Source organism: Zonotrichia leucophrys, chromosome 13 (genome assembly GCF_028769735.1).
Source record: "Zonotrichia leucophrys gambelii isolate GWCS_2022_RI chromosome 13, RI_Zleu_2.0, whole genome shotgun sequence".
Lineage (NCBI taxonomy): Eukaryota > Metazoa > Chordata > Aves > Passeriformes > Passerellidae > Zonotrichia > Zonotrichia leucophrys.
The window spans coordinates 15,732,477-15,753,849 of NC_088183.1; the positions used below are offsets into that span (position 1 = coordinate 15,732,477).

Below are 21,373 nucleotides of genomic sequence, written 5' to 3' on the forward strand. Positions count from 1 at the left end.
TCAGAAATTTACACTCAACATACAGGGGGCAAATGGGGCCTGAAGAACAGCTCTTTCTCAGAGTATGTGAAGAGTGTTCAGGAGCTGTGGTGTTCAGCATTCAGGATGGATTGGTGTGCTGGGCCTTGATGGCTTTGAGTTCCTGAAGGAGATTCATAGGGTTGTTTGTGCTTAGTCAAGTCTCTTTACAGCAATGTCAAAGTACCTAGGGATTTGGTCTGTGTTTCAGAGGCTGTGAATTCTCTCCCTTGAGAGAATGGAGCCTGAAGAGTGTGATTTCCTTCCAAAAGGTGAGGTGTAGGAGCACTCTGTCAGTCTGGCACAGACTTGAAGTGAGCAGGAAGTTTGCTCCTTGAGTGGAGAGATGAAAGATGTCAATGGAGAGGAACAAGAACTATCATGAGTGGCGTGTCTGTGCTTCATGGGGAGAGGGAAGTAATGGAAAAATACATTGGTAATGGAGATGAGGAAGAAGAGAGTATGTGTGTGCATAAGGACAGTGAAGAGTAGGAGGCAGATGGGAAAATGGAAGAAGGGGAGGATGGATGGACGAATCTACTGGTATGTCACAGATGCTCTCACTGTAAAGAGAAAGGGGGAAGAGTGAGAAAGGAAGACATAAAAGGAATGAGAGAAGAGAAAGAGAGAAGATGCTTTGAAGGTATTACACAAGGAGGTAAGTAAAGATCAAAGATGACAAAAAGAAGAAAAGGTCAGCAAAGGACATCAGCAGTATGAAACGACTTTACCTCTAATCGCTTGGTGGGGCTGGTTCTCCAGCGTCCCCGCCTCGATTGGACTATTCCGCGGTCCGACGCTAATGCTACGTAAGTCGAGTTGGTGGATCCAGCTTGTTTTTTCTGCAGTCTGACTCTGGAGGCGCCTGGCGAGATACAGGAAGGGGTAAGAAGAAAGCAGAGGAAAAAGTCCAAAGGATAAAATACAAAAGCAGCACGGTAAGAAGAAACGGAAGAGAAGGTGGCCATGACGGAGCGGAGGCACAGGCACTGTCACAGAGCGTGTGCGGCGGCGGAGCAGCGCACGGTGTCGCTGCAGGCTCAGGAACGGGTCCGTGTGGGCGGCTCCGCCCCGGTGCGGCGGAGAGCCCGGCTGTGAGCGCGGGGGGGCGGCTGGGGCCGGGCAGCAGAGCCGGTGCGTCCGGGCGGCGGCGGGGAGCCGTGCGGGGCCCGGGCCGGGGCCGGCAGGCAGAGCGGCGGCGGCGGGCGGCGCGGCAGGAAGGATGGGCGAGCGTTGTTGTGCGGCGGTGGTGCGGGTGCTGGTGCTGCAGGCGGCCTGGGCGCTGTCGGGCGGGCAGGTGCGCTACTCGGTGCCGGAGGAAGCCAAGGCCGGCACGGTGGTGGGCCGTCTGGCGCAGGACCTGGGCCTGGAGGCGGGCGAGGCGGAGGCGCGGCGGCTGCGGCTGGTGGCGCCGGGCCGGCGGGCGAGCGTGGAGGTGAGCGGGGCGAGCGGCGCGCTGGTGGTGAGCTCGCGGCTGGACCGGGAGGAGCTGTGCGGCAAGAGCGCGCCGTGCGCGCTGCGCCTGGAGGTGCTGCTGGAGCGGCCGCTGCGCGTCTTCCATGTGCAGCTGGAGGTCACCGACATCAACGACAATGCCCCCGTCTTCCCCGCCGCCCGGAAAAACCTCAGCATCGCGGAACTGTCTGTGCCTGGGTCTCGTTTCCCGCTGGAGGGCGCGTCGGATGCGGATATCGGAGCGAACGCTCAGCTCACCTATACACTCAGCCCCAGCGAGCATTTCTCTCTGGATTTACAAAAATCGAATGAGCGAAATACTGTACCCGAACTGGTTTTAACGAAATCTCTGGACCGCGAGACGATTCCCGTGCACCACTTGGTGCTGACGGCGACTGACGGGGGCCGGCCGTCTCTGACAGGGACAATGGAGCTGGTGATCTCGGTGCTGGACGCGAACGACAACGCGCCCCAGTTCAATCAGTCAGTGTATAAAGTGCAGATTCTGGAGAGTGCTGAGGTGGGGACGCTGGTGACAAGGGTGAATGCCACGGATCCGGATTTGGGAAGTAATAGCAAAGTGACCTATATAGCGACCAGCTTCATTCCCCCGAGTGGAAAAGATGTGATATCCATCAACCCGAATACCGGGGAAATTCACCTCACAGCAGCCCTGGACTTCGAAGAAGTCAGTATATTTGATTTTCGTATTGAAGCGACAGACCAAGGGACACCCCCGCTGTCGGGTCACTGCAACGTGGAACTGGAGGTGCTGGACGTGAACGACAATGCGCCGGAGGTGTGGGTGACGTCGCTGTCGGTGCCGGTGCCCGAGGACGCGTCGTTGGGGACGGTGGTGGCCCTGCTGAGCGTGTCGGACCGGGACTCGGGGGAGAACGGTCGCGTGCGGTGCTGGGTGTGGCCGGCGTCGCCGTTCGGTCTGGAGGCGACGTTCGCGGGCTCGTACTCGCTGGTGCTGCGCGAGGCGCTGGACCGGGAGCGGGTGTCGGAGTACGAGGTGGAGGTGCGTGCGGAGGACGGCGGGGCGCCGGCGCTGCGCGCCAGCCGCGGGCTGCGGGTGCCGGTGTCGGACGTGAACGACAACGCGCCCTTGTTCGCGCAGGCCGTGTACACGGTGCTGGCGCGGGAGAACAACGCGGCGGGCGCGGAGCTGGCGCGGCTGTGGGCGCGGGACCCGGACGAGGCGGCCAACGGGCGCGTCAGCTACTCGGTGTGGGACGGCGGCGTGGGCGTGGGCCGCGGCGGCGGGGTCGTGGGGTCGTCGTCGGGTGTCAGCGGGTGGCGTCCGGCGTCGAGCTACGTGTCGGTGGACGCGGAGAGCGGGCGGCTGTGGGCGCTGCAGCCCTTGGACTACGAGGAGCTGCAGGTGCTGCAGTTCGAGGTGCGCGCGGTGGACGCGGGGGAGCCGCCGCTGAGCGGCAACGCCACGGTGCAGCTGTTCGTGCTGGACGAGAACGACAACGCGCCGGCGCTGCTGCCGCCCGCGGGCTCGGCAGCGGAGGCGGGCGGCGTGGCGGCGGAGGCGGCTTTGGCGCTGGCGGGGGCGGGCTCGGAGTCGGGCACGCTGTGGGCGTGGGCGGCGTGGGGCGCGCCCGCGGGCCAGGTGGTGGCCAAGATCCGCGCCGTGGACGCCGACTCGGGCTACAACGCGTGGCTGCGCTACGAGCTGTGGGAGCCGCGGGGCAAGGGCCCGTTCCGCGTGGGGCTCTACAGCGGCGAGGTGAGCACGGCGCGGGCGCTGGACGAGGCGGACGGGCCTCGCCAGAGGCTGCTGATCGTCGTGCGCGACCACGGCGAGCCGGCGCGCTCGGCCACGGCCACGCTCAGCGTGTCGCTGCTCGAGGCCGCCGAGGCGGCGCTGGCCGCGGGATCTTCGTCGTCGTCGTCGTTGTCGGCGGTGTCGCGCTCGGCGGCGGGCGTGGAGCTCGGGGCCGGGGCGGCGAGCGCGGCCACCAACGTGTGGCTGGTGGTGGCCATCTGCGCCGTGTCCAGCCTCTTCCTGCTGGCCGTGGTGCTGTACGGGGCGTCGCGCTGGGCGCCGCGGGCGGCCGTGCTCTCGGGGCCCGGGCCCACGACGCTCGTGTGCGCCAGCGAAGTGGGCAGCTGGTCGTACTCGCAGCGCCACAGCCGCAGCCTGTGCGTGGCGGACGGCGCTGCCAAGAGCGACCTCATGGTTTTCAGCCCCAACTTCCCTCCGCCGCCGCCCGCTCCTGCAGCCAAGGACACGCAGCCGGAGCCCTCCGCTCTCCTCGACACGGTCAGTGGCACTGCCTTGTTCGCATCTTGCTCTTTTTTCCTCCGCCTCTTTTCCCCTCCAACCATTGTCTCCCGCCCCTGGGTAGGTCTTGCTTCTAGGGAGGCTCCGCCCCCGCAGGCTGAGGGCCGTGAGTGTTTAAGGATGTTAAAGGGACATTTCCATTGTCATCCTTTCCTTGCCTGAGTTTGCAATTTCTTGGTGAATTATGGTATTATGGCATCCCAGAGCAATTACCATCCACAGGTGAGTCTCGCTGTGCTGTGCAGGATTTTTACCCTTGAATGAAATCACTGCCACTTGGTTTCAGAGGCGCCCCGGGGTGCCAGCTTTGCAGGCAACTTTCTCACTTTTTTGCATGAAGGGTTTCAACGCCAGCTTGGTGCAGGAATACAAGACAAGCCTTGGTGGTGACAGTCTCCCAGTCACTTTGTTTTGACTTAAGCCTTCGCTGACTTTTGACTATGGTGGTATTAGGTCTGGATTATTATTGAAAACTGTCCTCTTTTATTTTTCTTGCCTGAGATGTGACACAAAATTACATTTGTGACTTAAACTGTTTTAGTCCCTGTGGAAACAAGAATTCTGCATTTCGGTTCCATCATCATGCTCATTAAGAAAGCAGGAAATGCAGTATGAACTTCTACTATTATCTTTTTCCTTGTATCTTTTTTTCCTTTCTGTAAAGGATGGAAAGTGTATCAGTTTTTTAAAGTGAGTGTGGCAGTGGCAGAGTTAGGTCCAGATTTGTTTTGATGTGACCTTGAGCAGAAGAGCTGCCTGAGGAAGGTGGAATTTATTGAGAAGGGCATGGGCCATGTCTTATGACAAGAATGAGTCATGATGCGGTTGTCTTGAGAACTCATGTCCCAGGGTGATGAACGAAGAATACCTAGAGAAAACTGTGAGGCAGGATGGGCACAGAGCACTTCTGCCTGGGATCCTTTGCAAGATTTTAGAGTTCTGGAGTTGGAGGCCTTGTGGACCCTGAGATGCTGTGTGGTATTGAAATGGCCACAAAGTTCTTTGAGGTGATGAAATTCTCCCAAAACAGAAAGATGTTTGTGCTGATACATCATTACTGTATAAAATGTGTTGGTAAGAGGAAATGCAATGATGAATGTTGTTTAATGAACCACTTCCCTCTTTTGAGGAAGGCATTGTGGGAGGGTAGGACTTGAGCGTGCTGAAGTCCTTGTGTAGGAGTCCACGTCTAAAGCAGCTTCCTCAGCTGTTGATTTTGTCAGGATGGTTCCTTGCTGCTTGTCAAGTGGGATTTGCAAGAGGATGTGATGAGAAAGAGAGCACAAATCTGTGTGTGCCTCATATCTCCTACCTTATCTCCTGAGCTCTTGCAGGGACAGCCTCAGTAGAAATGGGGTGTTCCCTGGTCATGCTTAACCCTGATACCTGCATGGCCACACCAAGCCCTGCAGAGCAGCCCAACTCTGATCTTATTTTAGAAATTCTCCCCCTGAGTTTAACTGTGCTTGTGCTTCATCTTTTGGTGTGGTTCTCTCAAAATAAAATGAATCTGGATCAGGATCAAAGCCGTCACTCTGATGACAGAATTTTAAACATCTCCAAAGTGTAGCTCTGTGGTGTTTCCATCTCAGACTGCTGAAAAACTCAGCACATTTAGGGTAAATTTCACACAGTCTACCAGATATTCTGTGGCTTTGCATCTCTTCATATGTTTTTTGTGCCAATTGTGAGGGAAGGTGGAGATGTGCAAAGGCCTGGATCATGTCAGAGTGGGTTTTATTGCTGGGGCAAGCTGTTTTGGTGGGGCAGTTTGGCTGGAACAGCTACAGTGCTCCAAGTGGCAGGGAGTACTGCTAGGGCTCCCTGTCATGGGGACGGTGACTTTGATTGGAGAAGTTTTTTTGCTGAGGAAATGGAGATGCTGTGTAGCATAAGCCCTATCACTGCGGAAGAAAAGCTGCAGCTGCTTAGCTGTAGATTCATTTCCCAGAGCTTGGTATAGAGGATTCCACTGAAAAACCTTGTGAAGCCACCTATCACCCAGGGTTGCTCTCCTGAGATCCTCTCAGGTCCTTCTGAAGTCCTGTGTATCCTTGGTATTGTCTGTGCTCTTCCAGTTAGATGTGAAGACATCCTCTAATACACAACTTAGATCACTTGCTTTTGAAAATATGGCTTTGGTGAAACAGCAGCTTTTCCAGTTATCAGTGTTGCTTGGTCAGTCTTCTCAGAAGCTCTCCTTGCTTACATCTTTGCTCTTGTCTTGATAGGGAGTGGAAAAACTTCTGTCCATAACCAGAAGTTGACAGACTTGACGTTTTGATATGGTAGAATGGGATATTCTAATTTTCTTCTCTCCTTTTGTCAAAACATTCCACCTTGTAAAATTTTTTTTTTTCTTTTGCATTCACCATGTGTTGGTAACAGTGGATGAAATGCAGACTGCTGAATTTTGGCAGCTGTCAGGTAGCAGAGTTTCCAGTACTTGACTATCAGTATGAGGGATGGATTTTCCAGTCTTCTAAGTTGAGGTTGAGGTTGGGAAAATGACCTTAGATTTGCAGGATGTCTTCTACTTAGCATGTGATAAAAGTACATGAAAGAGCATTGTGCTTCTGTTCAGTGATTTAGAGGCTTTTGCAGAATGTGGGTCATTTCCCCCTATTCATCTTTCCCAGAAATCTGTGATAACATTAAAAGAAAATATGCTTTAGAACCGAGTCCCTCCCTTGACAGTAAATATTTTCTGAAGAAGGAGCCAGGGATGCTTCAGGTAAGTTTCTACTACCTAAAGAAGATGAGTCTGATTTCAGTTGTACCTTGGATTGAACATATGTGCCTGGATATGGAGTTGGACTTGATAATCTTTCTGGTTGCCTTCAGGTTTGAAATGTTCTGTGATTCCTTTACTGGATCAGCAGAGCACCACTGCCTCCTCCCATTCCGAACTTCTTTCTCCAGACACAGTTTGATCAAATTACAGTAAGCATGGATGAAGGAGAGACCCTAACACATTTCTCAGAGTGGATGTGTTGGGAGTCAGGGGTGTGTTCTCAGAGACAATGACACAAATAAAATGACTCTGTTGCCTTTACCCTATGGATGAGGCTGCACAGAGACATTTCACAGGGAATTTGCCCCTGTGTAATTTCTCTGTGCAGCCTGATCCAAAAAGATCCATCCTGGGGTTTGACATTCTTTCCGTGTGTTTCTGACTGTCCTGACCTGCCTGAAATACGAAGCCAGAAATGTACATTCAACATGCAGGTGGCAAATTTGGCCTGAAGAACAGCTCTTTCTCAGAGTATATGAAGAGTGTTCAGAAGCTGTGGTTGCTCCATATTTTTTCAGCATTGAGGATGAAATTATGTACTGAGCCTTGATGGCTTTGAGTTCCTGAAGAAGATTCACAGGGTTGTTTGTCCTTGTGTCAGTTTACACCAATGTCAAAATACCTAGGGATTGGGTCTGTGTTTCAGAGGCTGTGAATTCTCTCCCTTGAGAGAATGGAGCCTGAAGAGTGTGATTTCCTTCCAGAAGGTGAGGTGTTAAGAGCACTCTGTCAGTCTGGCATAGACTTGAAGTGAGCAGGAAGTTTGCTCCTTGAGTGGAGAGATGAAAGATGTCAATGGAGAGGAACAAGAACTGTCATGAGTGGCGTGTTTGTACTTCATGGGGAGAGGGAAGTAATGGAAAAATACATTGGTAATGGAGATGAGGAAGAAGAGAGTATGTGTGTGGATAAGGATAGTGAAGAGTAGGAGGAAGATGGGAAAATGGAAGAAGGGAAGGATGGACGGATGAATTTACTGGTATGTCAATGATGCTCTCAATGGAAACCGAAATGGAGAAGAGCAAGAATGGAGGACACAAACGAGTGAGAGAAAGGAAAGGCAAAAATGCTATGAAGGTATTACACAAGGAGGTAAGTAAAGATCAAAGACGACAAAGAGAAGAAAGGAAACAAGATCAAAGGAGATGAGCAGTATGATACGACCTTACCTCTAAGCGGTGGGTGGAGCCGGTTCTCAAGAGCCCTCGCCTTGATGGGAATATTCCACGGGCTAACGCTAATGCTACGTAAGTCGAGTTGGTGGATCCAGCTTGTTTTTTCTGCTGTCTGGCTCCGGAGGTGACAGGCGAGATGGCAGAAGGGGTAAGAAGAGAGCAGCGGAAAACGTCCAAAGGATAAAATATAAAAGGAGCACGGTGAGAAGAAACAGCAGAGGAGATTGGCATGATGAAGCGGAGGTACGGGAGGTGAGGCGACGGAGGAGCGCACGGTGTCGCTGCAGGCTCAGGAACGGGTCCGTGTGGGCGGCTCCGCCCCGGTGCGGCGGAGAGCCCGGCTGTGAGCGCGGGGGGGCGGCTGGGCCGGGCAGCAGAGCCGGTGCGTCCGGGCGGCGGCGGGGAGGCGTGCGGGGCCCGGGCCGGGGCCGGCAGGCAGAGCGGCGGCGGCGGGCGGCGCGGCAGGAAGGATGGGCGAGCGTTGTTGTGCGGCGGTGGTGCGGGTGCTGGTGCTGCAGGCGGCCTGGGCGCTGTCGGGCGGGCAGGTGCGCTACTCGGTGCCGGAGGAAGCCAAGGCCGGCACGGTGGTGGGCCGTCTGGCGCAGGACCTGGGCCTGGAGGCGGGCGAGGCGGAGGCGCGGCGGCTGCGGCTGGTGGCGCCGGGCCGGCGGGCGAGCGTGGAGGTGAGCGGGGCGAGCGGCGCGCTGGTGGTGAGCTCGCGGCTGGACCGGGAGGAGCTGTGCGGCAAGAGCGCGCCGTGCGCGCTGCGCCTGGAGGTGCTGCTGGAGCGGCCGCTGCGCGTCTTCCATGTGCAGCTGGAGGTCACCGACATCAACGACAATGCCCCCGTCTTCCCCGCCGCCTGGAAAAATCTCAGCATCGCGGAACTGTCTGTGCCGGGGTCTCGTTTCCCGCTGGAGGGCGCGTCGGATGCGGATATCGGAGTGAACGCGCAGCTCACCTACACACTCAGCCCCAGTGAATATTTTACGCTCGATGTTAAATCGTCTGATGAAAACAGGAAGTCTCTGTTTCTGGTACTCGCAAAGTCTTTAGACCGCGAGACGATTCCCGTGCACCGGTTGGTACTGACGGCGAGTGACGGGGGTCGGCCGTCTCTGACGGGGACACTGGAGCTGGTGATCTCGGTGCTGGACGCAAACGACAATCCGCCCCAGTTCAACCAATCAGTGTATAAAGTGCAGCTGCTGGAGAATGCTACAGAGGGGATGCTCGTATTACGTGTTAATGCCACGGATCCGGACGAAGGAAGCAATAAGGAGTTTTCTTACAGCATCTTGGGTTCGACTCCTATTGGTAACAAAGAACTCTTTACCATTGACTCCAAGACGGGCGAGATCAGACTGAAGGGTACTTTGGACTTCGAAGACGTTCGTTTACATGAATTGCAAATCGAAGCGACAGATAAAGGGACACCACCGCTGTCGGGTCACTGCAGCGTGGAGCTGGAGGTGGTGGACGTGAACGACAACGCGCCGGAGGTGTGGGTGACGTCGCTGTCGGTGCCGGTGCCCGAGGACGCGTCGTTGGGGACGGTGGTGGCCCTGCTGAGCGTGTCGGACCGGGACTCGGGGGAGAACGGTCGCGTGCGGTGCTGGGTGTGGCCGGCGTCGCCGTTCGGTCTGGAGGCGACGTTCGCGGGCTCGTACTCGCTGGTGCTGCGCGAGGCGCTGGACCGGGAGCGGGTGTCGGAGTACGAGGTGGAGGTGCGTGCGGAGGACGGCGGGGCGCCGGCGCTGCGCGCCAGCCGCGGGCTGCGGGTGCCGGTGTCGGACGTGAACGACAACGCGCCCTTGTTCGCGCAGGCCGTGTACACGGTGCTGGCGCGGGAGAACAACGCGGCGGGCGCGGAGCTGGCGCGGCTGTGGGCGCGGGACTCGGACGAGGCGGCCAACGGGCGCGTCAGCTACTCGGTGTGGGACGGCGGCGTGGGCGTGGGCGGCGGCGGCGCGGGGTCGTCGTCGGGTGCAGCGGGTGGCGTCCGGCGTCGAGCTACGTGTCGGTGGACGCGGAGAGCGGGCGGCTGTGGGCGCTGCAGCCCTTGGACTACGAGGAGCTGCAGGTGCTGCAGTTCGAGGTGCGCGCGGTGGACGCGGGGGAGCCGCCGCTGAGCGGCAACGCCACGGTGCAGCTGTTCGTGCTGGACGAGAACGACAACGCGCCGGCGCTGCTGCCGCCCGCGGGCTCGGCAGCGGAGGCGGGCGGCGTGGCTGCGGCGGCGGAGGCGGAGGCGGCTTTGGCGCTGGCGGGGGCGGGCTCGGAGTCGGGCACGCTGTGGGCGTGGGCGGCGTGGGGCGCGCCCGCGGGCCAGGTGGTGGCCAAGATCCGCGCCGTGGACGCCGACTCGGGCTACAACGCGTGGCTGCGCTACGAGCTGTGGGAGCCGCGGGGCAAGGGCCCGTTCCGCGTGGGGCTCTACAGCGGCGAGGTGAGCACGGCGCGGGCGCTGGACGAGGCGGACGGGCCTCGCCAGAGGCTGCTGATCGTCGTGCGCGACCACGGCGAGCCGGCGCGCTCGGCCACGGCCACGCTCAGCGTGTCGCTGCTCGAGGCCGCCGAGGCGGCGCTGGCCGCGGGCTCCTCGTCGGCGTCGGTGTCGCGCTCGGCGGCGGGCGTGGAGCTCGGGGCCGGGGCGGCGAGCGCGGCCACCAACGTGTGGCTGGTGGTGGCCATCTGCGCCGTGTCCAGCCTCTTCCTGCTGGCCGTGGTGCTGTACGCGGCGTCGCGCTGGGCGCCACGGGCGGCCGTGCTCTCGGGGCCCGGGCCCACGACGCTCGTGTGCGCCAGCGAAGTGGGCAGCTGGTCGTACTCGCAGCGCCACAGCCGCAGCCTGTGCGTGGCGGACGGCGCTGCCAAGAGCGACCTCATGGTTTTCAGCCCCAACTTCCCTCCGCCGCCGCCCCCTCCTGCAGCCAAGGCCACGCAGCCGGAGCCCTCCGCTCTCCTCGACACGGTCAGTGTTCCTCCCTTTCTCGCTCTCTCCCCTCTCACCCGCCCCCTAGGCTGTTGCTTCCTGGAGCCGGGCTCCGGCCTCTCGCCGAGGGCGCGGTCCGTGTTTCATTTGCGTTTAACCTCTGCGTGCTGGTTGCATCATCCCTCCTCTTCGGTGCCTGTAATGTGTTGAATTCTAGCAGGTTTTTTTTTACCACTGTGATCTTCTCTCTTCGTTTAATCTTGTTAAAGAGGGAGGGTCGGCAAAATACTTAAGTCTTCCTGCCCTCGGTGCCAAACTGAATGGAATACCTTTTTTGTCTTGCAGCGTCTCGTGAGTCTTGTATTTTTGATGGTGCTGAGAATGGGGTTCATCTATATGTCACTTTCTTCTCCATTTTGTAATTTTAGAACCTTCAGTAGCTGTTTCAGAATCAGTCATAATTTGTCTTTAAGCCGCATCTTTTTCTTGTCTACTCAGCTTTGTTGTCCCCTGCATCGAAAATATTTTGCCATTTTCCTATCTAGGTCTTCAGAGTCATCAACTTTTTCTGCAGATCTTTCCTGCAAACCTGTATTTGAACTCTGCTCCATCAGATGCTATCTCCTGTAATCTTTGACACATCTCTGTTCATGACTTTCGGTGATCCCCTCATGAGTTATTAAATAGAACCATTCTTGATCAAGATTTCTGCCCGACTGTGGTGTTTACTATATTTTTCTGGTCTTATCAGGTCTGATTTTATTCCACCTGTGGAGTTAATCCCAACTCTCTCTGAGTGCCTCTTTCAGTCTATAATTTTGAATGGAGTATCTTCACTTGCACGCATCTCCCTGTCTTACAGGTGGGGCAGTTCTAATGAATTTCTTGCTTTTGACTGCTGTGAATTGCTGGTTTCCAGTCTTGTCTTACTCAGAAGTCCGTCCTCCTCTTTTTTTCACCTTTGAAAGAAAAATCTATATTTAAATTTCTTGCCTGTTCACCGTGCATGGCATATATTAATTTGTTAAGTATTGCAGAATTACTATGGATATGAAAAAGACAGATGCATTTCACACTTTCCCCTTCGAAGTATGATTGAAATGAACTTTGTGATGTAAGATACTTAATGGCAAAAGAACACAAACCGAAGTAGATGTCAAAATGTGCAGCTGTAGTTCTAGACTGAGCAAGACATATTGGTAGAGGACTTGTTTTTGGTGGATTAATGTATTTGTGGAAGCACCTCAGTTTGGTTTCTGACTTGGGTAGTCCCATGTACCCATCAGTCATAGGCATTGTATTTCTTGGATGTTGTGGGGTTTTGACATGATCTTATTTGTGCTTACTTTTGTTTTTCTCTTCCCTGAGAATAGTTTTTAAAATAAACTGGGGTTTTTTTGTCTCATTGTGTGCTTGCCTTATGATAATCATGTGAATATGAAGATGGATTATGCTTGAAACTCCCGATTTCCAGAGAGTGATTGAGCTTGGCTTTATCAGGAGATGTGTTGGCAATTGTAAGTGAAAGCCATGCTGCCAAATAATGCTCTTTTATTTCAGACTCTGTGCCCCTTGCCATCACTGTGGTTCACTGTCTTGTAGTCTCTTAAGGTCAGTTTTACTTTGAGAGAAAGCTGTGAGGCTTCAAGTTTCTTTTGTTTCTGCCTTCATAGAAACGTATACAGAAATTTTTGCAATACAGCAGGAATTAGAGAGGATGGAATAAGAACCTGTTTGCTTTTTCAGCCCTGCTTCCCTGAAATTTTGAACAGTGATCCTTGAACACAGGCCTAACAATGGAGACCTAGAAATAAATCAAGACAACAGTTAGAATAGCAGCAGGTGTAATTAAAAATATCTATTGACAGACTGACATGGACTTTTTAGCATTTTATATGTTCCCTTTTTTGCTGTTGTTTTTTACCTTTGGGTGCATGCATCTTTGATTCTTCCTGTGGTATAACCAGCAACTCACTAATCTGTGAAATTCCCTGGTTTATGTTACTGCCTGGCCTATAGGGCAGGGCAGGAGAAAGTGCCGTAGTTGTGTAGAGAAGAGGCTCTGATGTATTTATGTCAGTAGATGAGGTGGGAGCCTGGGAACCTGTTAGGAGATGAACTGTTCCTTGCCAGAACAGTGGTGCAACCCTTTTATCTCATCGCCAGTAGTGTCATGGTGAATGATTCTGCTGTGTCTGCAGCAGCTCATCTCCATCAGTAATGGGCACATGGTTTTGCCATACTGTGAGTTTCTACCGTCTAAAAATGATAACCAGGACCTTGATCTTCATTGTGCAGCTACACTTGGGGGACAAAATTTAGGGAAAATACTGATATATACAGATGAGAGAGTTCAGATTCCCTAAGTTATTTCACACTTTGGAGAGGATTTCTGCTCTGTTGGAATGTTTAAAGCATAGAGTTAGGGAGTCGCTGATGGAGTTGAAAGTCTTTGGAATTGGTGTTGCTTATGCTTTACTCGGTTGTAAATACACTTCAGAAGGCAGAACAATTCTGCTATGGACAGACACAGGTACTCTTTGTAAGATGGTGGGTGTACTGTACTATTTACTCTACAAAAAAACCAAGGAGACTGTGTGGAATTGCTCAGCCACATCCCTGTCACAAAGCCATGAAAAGGTAAGCAATTTCTGTTCGTTTCTAGCATTCCTGGACTAGACCAAATACATTACATGTGAATCTATGTCTTCTGAAGACCTGAGTACTTTCTATAGATGGAAGATGGAGGATACAGTCTTCTTCGGTAGAGGAAACAACTGAAGTATCTTCCAAAAGAAAACATAAATGAGAAAATTGAGTTATGCCTCCTGAGGCATAAGAGAAGATGAAGTCTGGAGATCAGAAGTAGCTTTATGCAGTGAAGATATTCCTCGGAATGATTCCTGGGTTAATGAGGGCGTTCAACTGAATGTACATTTTGGCAAGTAAGTGCTTCTCAATTAAAGTGCCTTAAGGAAGGAGAAGATGAAGAAGAGAAAGAGAAGGGGAGGAGATAAGAGGATCAACTATTACGGCTGCGGAGGAAGGCAGTGTTCGGAAGGGAAATCTCGGAGCGCGTCGGCCGAGCGGGCGGAGCCACTGCAGGTCCATCCCGGCACGGAGCCGCGGCGGGCGGAGGGCAGCAGGCGGCTGCTCACAGGAGGAGCCGCGGTCGGACACCAGGTGCCGCTGTTGGCCGCGAAGGCGCCGTGAGCCACGGAAGGGCGGCAGCTCCTCCCCGAGCCTCAGTCACCGTACAGTCAGCCGGAGGAAGGATGCGCCGGACCGGCCCAGGCGGGGCGCCGGGAAAGCGGAGCGGCGTGCTGCTCGTCCCAGGGAGACCCTAAGGCGGACGGCGGGGGAGTGGCGGAGAGCCGGTCAGGGCCAGGGAAGCGACCGGAGGCGACAGCGGCGGCGATGCGGTGGGGGCCCGTGCTACGGGTGCTGGTGCTGCAGGCGGCCTGGGCGCTGTCGGGCGGGCAGGTGCGCTACTCGGTGCCGGAGGAAGCCAAGGCCGGCACGGTGGTGGGCCGTCTGGCGCAGGACCTGGGCCTGGAGGCGGGCGAGGCGGAGGCGCGGCGGCTGCGGCTGGTGGCGCCGGGCCGGCGGGCGAGCGTGGAGGTGAGCGGGGCGAGCGGCGCGCTGGTGGTGAGCTCGCGGCTGGACCGGGAGGAGCTGTGCGGCAAGAGCGCGCCGTGCGCGCTGCGCCTGGAGGTGCTGCTGGAGCGGCCGCTGCGCGTCTTCCATGTGCAGCTGGAGGTCACCGACATCAACGACAATGCCCCTGTGTTCCGTGTGGACGAAGAAACCCTTAATATCGCGGAATCGTCTCTGCCGGGGTCTCGTTTCCCGCTGGAGGGCGCGTCGGACGCGGATATCGGAGCAAACGCGCAGCTGACCTATACACTCAGCCCCAGCGAGTATTTCAGTCTTGATCATCAGGGGAATAACGACCAGAGAGCGTCTTTGAGTCTTATTTTAACGAAATCTCTGGACCGAGAGACGATTCCTGTGCACCGGTTGGTGCTGACGGCGACAGACGGGGGCCGGCCGTCTCTGACAGGCACCATGGAGCTGGTGATCTACGTGTTGGACGCAAACGACAAGGCGCCCCAGTTCAACCAGTCTGTGTATAAAGTTAAAGCCCTAGAAGGTTCAGAGCTCGGGACTCTGTTAGTCACGCTTAGTGCCGCGGATCCTGACGAAGGGATCAATAGTCATATTATATATTTATTTGGTAGACGTGCTAGTAGAAAAATTAAAGAAATGTTCACTATCGACGAAAACAAAGGAGAAATCAGACTTAAAGGCAAATTAGACTATGAAGAAATGGATAGTTACGAGATCCCTGTAGAAGCAAGTGACAAAGGCTCCCCCCCGCTGTCGGGCCATTGCAGCGTGGAGCTGGAGGTGGTGGACGTGAACGACAACGCGCCGGAGGTGTGGGTGACGTCGCTGTCGGTGCCGGTGCCCGAGGACGCGTCGTTGGGGACGGTGGTGGCCCTGCTGAGCGTGTCGGACCGGGACTCGGGGGAGAACGGTCGCGTGCGGTGCTGGGTGTGGCCGGCGTCGCCGTTCGGTCTGGAGGCGACGTTCGCGGGCTCGTACTCGCTGGTGCTGCGCGAGGCGCTGGACCGGGAGCGGGTGTCGGAGTACGAGGTGGAGGTGCGTGCGGAGGACGGCGGGGCGCCGGCGCTGCGCGCCAGCCGCGGGCTGCGGGTGCCGGTGTCGGACGTGAACGACAACGCGCCCTTGTTCGCGCAGGCCGTGTACACGGTGCTGGCGCGGGAGAACAACGCGGCGGGCGCGGAGCTGGCGCGGCTGTGGGCGCGGGACCCGGACGAGGCGGCCAACGGGCGCGTCAGCTACTCGGTGTGGGACGGCGGCGTGGGCGTGGGCGGCGGCGGCGCCGCGGGCTCCTCGTCGTCGGGTGTCAGCGGGTGGCGTCCGGCGTCGAGCTACGTGTCGGTGGACGCGGAGAGCGGGCGGCTGTGGGCGCTGCAGCCCTTGGACTACGAGGAGCTGCAGGTGCTGCAGTTCGAGGTGCGCGCGGTGGACGCGGGGGAGCCGCCGCTGAGCGGCAACGCCACGGTGCAGCTGTTCGTGCTGGACGAGAACGACAACGCGCCGGCGCTGCTGCCGCCCGCGGGCTCGGCAGCGGAGGCGGGCGGCGTGGCGGCGGCGGCGGAGGCGGCTTTGGCGCTGGCGGGGGCGGGCTCGGAGTCGGGCACGCTGTGGGCGTGGGCGGCGTGGGGCGCGCCCGCGGGCCAGGTGGTGGCCAAGATCCGCGCCGTGGACGCCGACTCGGGCTACAACGCGTGGCTGCGCTACGAGCTGTGGGAGCCGCGGGGCAAGGGCCCGTTCCGCGTGGGGCTCTACAGCGGCGAGGTGAGCACGGCGCGGGCGCTGGACGAGGCGGACGGGCCTCGCCAGAGGCTGCTGATCGTCGTGCGCGACCACGGCGAGCCGGCGCGCTCGGCCACGGCCACGCTCAGCGTGTCGCTGCTCGAGGCCGCCGAGGCGGCGCTGGCCGGGGGATCTTCGGCGTCGTCGTCGTTGTCGGCGGTGTCGCGCTCGGCGGCGGGCGTGGAGCTCGGGGCCGGGGCGGCGAGCGCGGCCACCAACGTGTGGCTGGTGGTGGCCATCTGCGCCGTGTCCAGCCTCTTCCTGCTGGCCGTGGTGCTGTACGGGGCGTCGCGCTGGGCGCCGCGGGCGGCCGTGCTCTCGGGGCCCGGGCCCACGACGCTCGTGTGCGCCAGCGAAGTGGGCAGCTGGTCGTACTCGCAGCGCCACAGCCGCAGCCTGTGCGTGGCGGACGGCGCTGCCAAGAGCGACCTCATGGTTTTCAGCCCCAACTTCCCTCCGCCGCCGCCCGATGCTGCTGCAGAAAACGGTTCTGCTGGGAAGGGGCCGTCTGTCTCTCCGCTTGCTTCAAGCGTGGTAAGAATCCTCAACATTTTTGTTTCTCTCTCTTTGGTAGTACGATTTCCTTAATACATGAACCTTCGACGTATTAAAGCGCATTTTCTGTTACAAGAGTTTTAGAATGACGTTCTAGCTTTCCAGTGTATTGCATTTAGACGTGATATCTTCTTGCTGCGTACGTGTTCACGTTTTGAAATTTCATTTTCTCTATACGCGACTGCCCGTCAAAATTCTCGTGTTTTTTTCTCTCCCTTTTAAAAATGTATCTTGCATCGGATGTTATTTTTTAATGTGGTTTGTAATTTTTGTTTTTACTGCCTCCTTGTCGTCAAATTGCATTACTAGGTCTATGGGATATTTTATTTTTCTGTTTAACCGCCTTTCAAATTGTGAATTGTTCAGTAGTTTGATATTTCCCTCAAGGTGAATGTTAATGCGTCTTTGAACGCCTTATTTGATGACTTATCAGTCAAGCGTCAAGACGCGCTCCTGAGTTTTTAAATTTAGAATCTTTCTGATTGTCGCGATTCACCACTCTTGAGAATCTGAAATACATGATGTAATAATTTTGGGGCGAAAGGAGCGGATGAAATGTTGGTGGAAGTTGTGAGCGTTGTTCTCTGTCTGGAAGTCCATCGAAAATATGTGCATGTGTGATTGCGGGGTGTAGTAAAATCCAGGATGCTTTGTGGAGAGATGGAGAACTTTTTGCGGAACGGGGTGGTAATTTACCATTTCTCACGACCTGTTCTCACTTCTCTTTTATCCCATCCGTACAGAAATACTCTGTAGAAAAAAGGGTCTAAATTTGGTGAGAGAGGAGAGAGGCGGGAAATTGGTGAAGGGAAAATTATAACGGAAAACTTCTGTGTGTGGTGTTCAGTGGTTCAGGGATGGTAGCTTAGCTTTTGAAAGCTTTTGACTATCTCAGCAGCAGAGCAGAAAATACCAAGAGAACAGTTTCGGTACTATTTTCCTCAGTGATTTCCCGACTCAGAGAGCGGATGTTTAATTACCAGTTGTTTTCAACACAGTTATTTTTCAGCTGATCTTTTCCTAGCGCTGATGGCACTGAGCTGACTCGATTCTCATCTTGGCCAGCTTCAAAGTACTCTTTGAGATCATACTTCAGGGTCATGTTCAGTGTTTCTTAATTGTCAGAAAATTAAAGCAATTTTTAAGGGGAAAATTGAAGTTTTCTTCTATCTCATTTAATTTTCTCTGTAGCTTAGGAGCGAAATGTGTAAAGCTGCCGGAGTAATACATCAAGGAGTACATATATATTTCGTGTTATACATCCAATACTTTTGGTTCACTCCCATATTTTTAAGACACAGTGATATCTGTAAACGCGGTATTTTTATTTTGACTAAGTACACTTGGTCGGGTTGTGAGGTAATAGAGGTCTTTAGAGGAACGTCACGGACTGTAGAATTTAAATGACGGGTCGTTGTTTCCAAGATTACAACAGTGGTGTTTATAAGTGTACAGAAAACAGAATGAATATTTAAAACTTCATGTCCTTTTTGAAAAGTGTAGTAGGAGTGGGTTATCTCTCGTCGATCCGTAGAAAAGCATTTCATTGTGTCCCACGATTTTCTCTTAGATCACTTAGTACCGGATTTAACTTTGAGTTCTTTGTGTATTTGCTGAGGATTGTTTATTTAGTCTCCTTTGATCGTGAACGGGAGTCGCGTGCTGAAGGGGAGTGGGTCATCACCACTTAACTATGCGTGAACTACTTCAATTGTGAGGAGCAGGGTCTGCCCCAGCTCTGTAGAACTGTCACTTCTTTCCTTTATTCACATGCGTGTGGTGGAACCTCTGATTTCTAAAGCAAAAACGCGTATTTTAAGCTTGTAAATAGATTTAACTGCCTCTGTAAAAGATGGAGAAATAGCATATGCGCGCAGATGTGGAAAGCAATTAATTTCTTTGGGTTATGATTAAGGGCGATGTGGGGTCTCAGTGCCGTTTGGGGCAGGGCAGGATTTGGCTTCTGTTCGGTTCCCCTTGGTTTCTCTGACTGTAATAATGAGTTGAAGAATTTATGGGGATTTGTTACAGATGTACACTGTCAAGAAAATATTGCAGTATTTCTGTTAGAAACATAAAGCAATCTTAACTTTAGAAACAGCTCGTGGATGCTTTTACTTCGCGGAGTGGTTAACAGAACGCTCTAGAATATCCGTCAGTGCTTGAATAAACGCTGCTAATTTCGCGCAGAGCCGTCAGTCGCTGCAAGCCCGGGCTGCTCGTACCGCCGCCCGTTTTTCTGGAGAGTGACGCTGATTGAGGCGGTGTTATCAGGCACAGAGCAATCCCGGCAGCCGAGGCGGGGCTGGGCTGGCAGCGGGAGCGCTGCCGAGAGTTGCTGCGGGCGGGAGGAGCGCGGGGGAAGCGGCAGCAGCGCCTGCTCCGCCGTGGTGGCCGGAGGATGTTTTGCAGCTTCCAAACAAGATTTTACAGGCAGGGAACTGCTCGGCACGGCTGCCTCGGAGTTGGCAGAGAGAGACTCCGAGTGCTCGGCTCGGAGCCGCTCCTGCCGCCCGAGCGGGACCGAGCCCCCGTAGCCGCTGTCCCTGGTGTCCTCCCCGGCAGCTTCCGTCAAGTCCAGTGGTCTCTGACTGGGGGTCAACAGAGCGATCTGTGTCCTCGTGTTAAAGAGACGAGATCTTGCCCGCGATGTACTGAATAGCATGTAGTGGGTCCCTGTTTCTGTGCGTCGATGCGGGTAATGAGGATTTTCCAGGGAATCTAAAAATCCTCTGCATATGCGTTCGTTACTCCGGGCTGCTGATAGCTAAAAGTCATCTCCGCTCATGCTTCCCCAGGGAGCGGCTGCGAGCTTTTTGAAGGGCATCCTGACACCACTGCTCGCTCTGCCTGCAGGCACAGCCTGCCTTGGCAAAGAAGAGGGGCTCAGAGCGGATCGACCCAGTGATGCTGCCAAAGTTCTTTCCGCCCTATCCACCGGGAGAAGCGCGGGGCTGGGAGCGAGCCTGGGCTGGGGGGCTCCCGCAGGGCTCAGGGCGGGCTGCCTGCCCCACCTCCCGAGCGGAGGCGCCCGGTATTTGTGGTCTCCGGGGCAGCCCCGTCCTTCCTTTCGTGTGAAAGGGATAGCGGGGTCCTTGCACCTCCGTCGGCGGCTCTGTGGGGGCGATCTGGGCTCGGTCGGAGGTCCGGTCGTCCTTGGTTCGCAGGCAGACCCTGTGCACTGCCGGATTCCCATTGTTGTGGGAGCTTTTCATGCGCTCCTTTGGGCGGCGGTGGGGGCTGGAGGTGCCCTCCGGGGGCACCTGCGCCGCGCAGAGCTCATCGGTTTCCATGGGAAGAGAAGCAGCAGAGCTGTTGTTCCGTCCGTTCTCCTTCACAGATTTCCCTGCTGTCTCCCGCTGAAGTTCAGTGCCCTAATTTAGCACCAATGGGCGCCCCTCCGTTCTGGTGAGCGCCTCTGGGATTGTCCCAAGCCCCGAGCAGGACGTGTCCTGCAAACCTCCGTCAAAGGCATCACCACTGATGTATTGCCCACGGAAATGGGGCTTTTAAATAATCGCTGACATAATGATGATGTTCAAGCACGAGTGTCCCTTCGTGTGGTACTCCACAGCCACCACACAAACCGGTTTTGGTCTTCGCCTTTCGTTTTTGCCTTTGTTGGTGTAATAGTTGTTCTGGCAGCCACAGAAGCACAACGTGGCTGGACTAGCGACGTCTAACCGCAGGAAAAGGGGAGGATTGCCTGAAAATGTAAGGGAGGGAGGGAGAATGAGTGAGCCCCGAGGCGGTGCAAGGGCAAGCGTCTGGCAGGCAGAGGAACACGGAGGATGAGCTCTCTGAACCCGTCGGAGAGTGAGACATGATGAGGAGTCGTGTGGAAGTGAATGGTACCTGAGAAGGATCACAAAGATGAATTCCTCTGTCAGTTGGGTCAAACGAGCTCTAAGAATGGGTCCAGCGGCGAGAAGGGGATAGGGAATGGTTTGGATATGGCAAACGGAAGGCAAATGTAAGATGAGGGGGTTTAAACAGAGGTTAGATTGTTCTGCTGTGATACCAAGGAAAGTGTTTGTGTTAAAGGTGTTTAATACAACGTCATTCTTTAATACAGCATAGTAATGTAATTAGAGCCAGTGAATTGAATTGGAGAGGATACCTTTGAGATTGGAGACGCTGAAAAGAAGGATTAGATGGAAGGGTGGCCCAAAAAGTGAGTAGAGACCCTGTGTATAAAGGCACACTTGAGACTGCCTTGAGCTGGATGTGGAAGGGAAAGCACAAACAGGCAGGGAGGAACACGCCTGGGACTCAGCCAAGCAGAGCAGTGGCTCCACACAACGGGCAAGGCTGGATCCTGCCCCCGTGGCACAACTCTGTTATTCCCTTCATGGCAGCAGTGTCTGTGTTGTAACTGGCCCTCGATATTTAATATTACTGAGCACTGGATCCTGGCTGTGACCCAAAGCTGCTTACCTGAGTGGTGTGGGGATCAGAAACTTGTGTGCTGGGTTGGGAAGGTAGCATGGTAGGATCTGGTTGCCAACATGGTGCTTGCTACATGCACGTTCTGGTGAGCAAAGCTGCCTGACCCATCACTGTTCACAGTGGAAAATGACAAGAGGAAAAGCTATGCCAAAACACAAAAGCAGGGTGGTGAGGTTTTAAAATAATGTTAAAAACAAGCGAAGACAAATTCTCTTAGAGTCCTGTAAACAAGCACCGGGCAATGCTGCAAAATTAGAGATATAGCAGAAAGATGGAAAACTTATTTC

General features: G+C 55.1%; 3 protein-coding genes across 3 annotated transcripts in view; all 3 read left to right on the forward strand.

Annotated features, from left to right (window-relative positions):
* Nucleotides 1–21,373, forward strand: part of LOC135453876 (protocadherin-16-like) — a 114,647-nt gene that overhangs the window by 11,701 nt on the left and 81,573 nt on the right. The window lies entirely within an intron of this gene.
* LOC135453859 (protocadherin alpha-8-like) lies at nucleotides 1,115–3,849 on the forward strand. The gene is given in 2 exon segments (XM_064725318.1): nucleotides 1,115–3,778; nucleotides 3,781–3,849. Coding segments are annotated over 2 exon segments (2,607 nt in total). The 5' UTR covers nucleotides 1,115–1,240.
* LOC135453860 (protocadherin alpha-2-like) lies at nucleotides 8,149–9,953 on the forward strand. The gene has a single exon (XM_064725319.1). It carries the CDS (start codon nucleotides 8,212–8,214, stop codon nucleotides 9,871–9,873), a length of 1,662 nt encoding a protein of 553 aa, XP_064581389.1. The 5' UTR covers nucleotides 8,149–8,211; the 3' UTR covers nucleotides 9,874–9,953.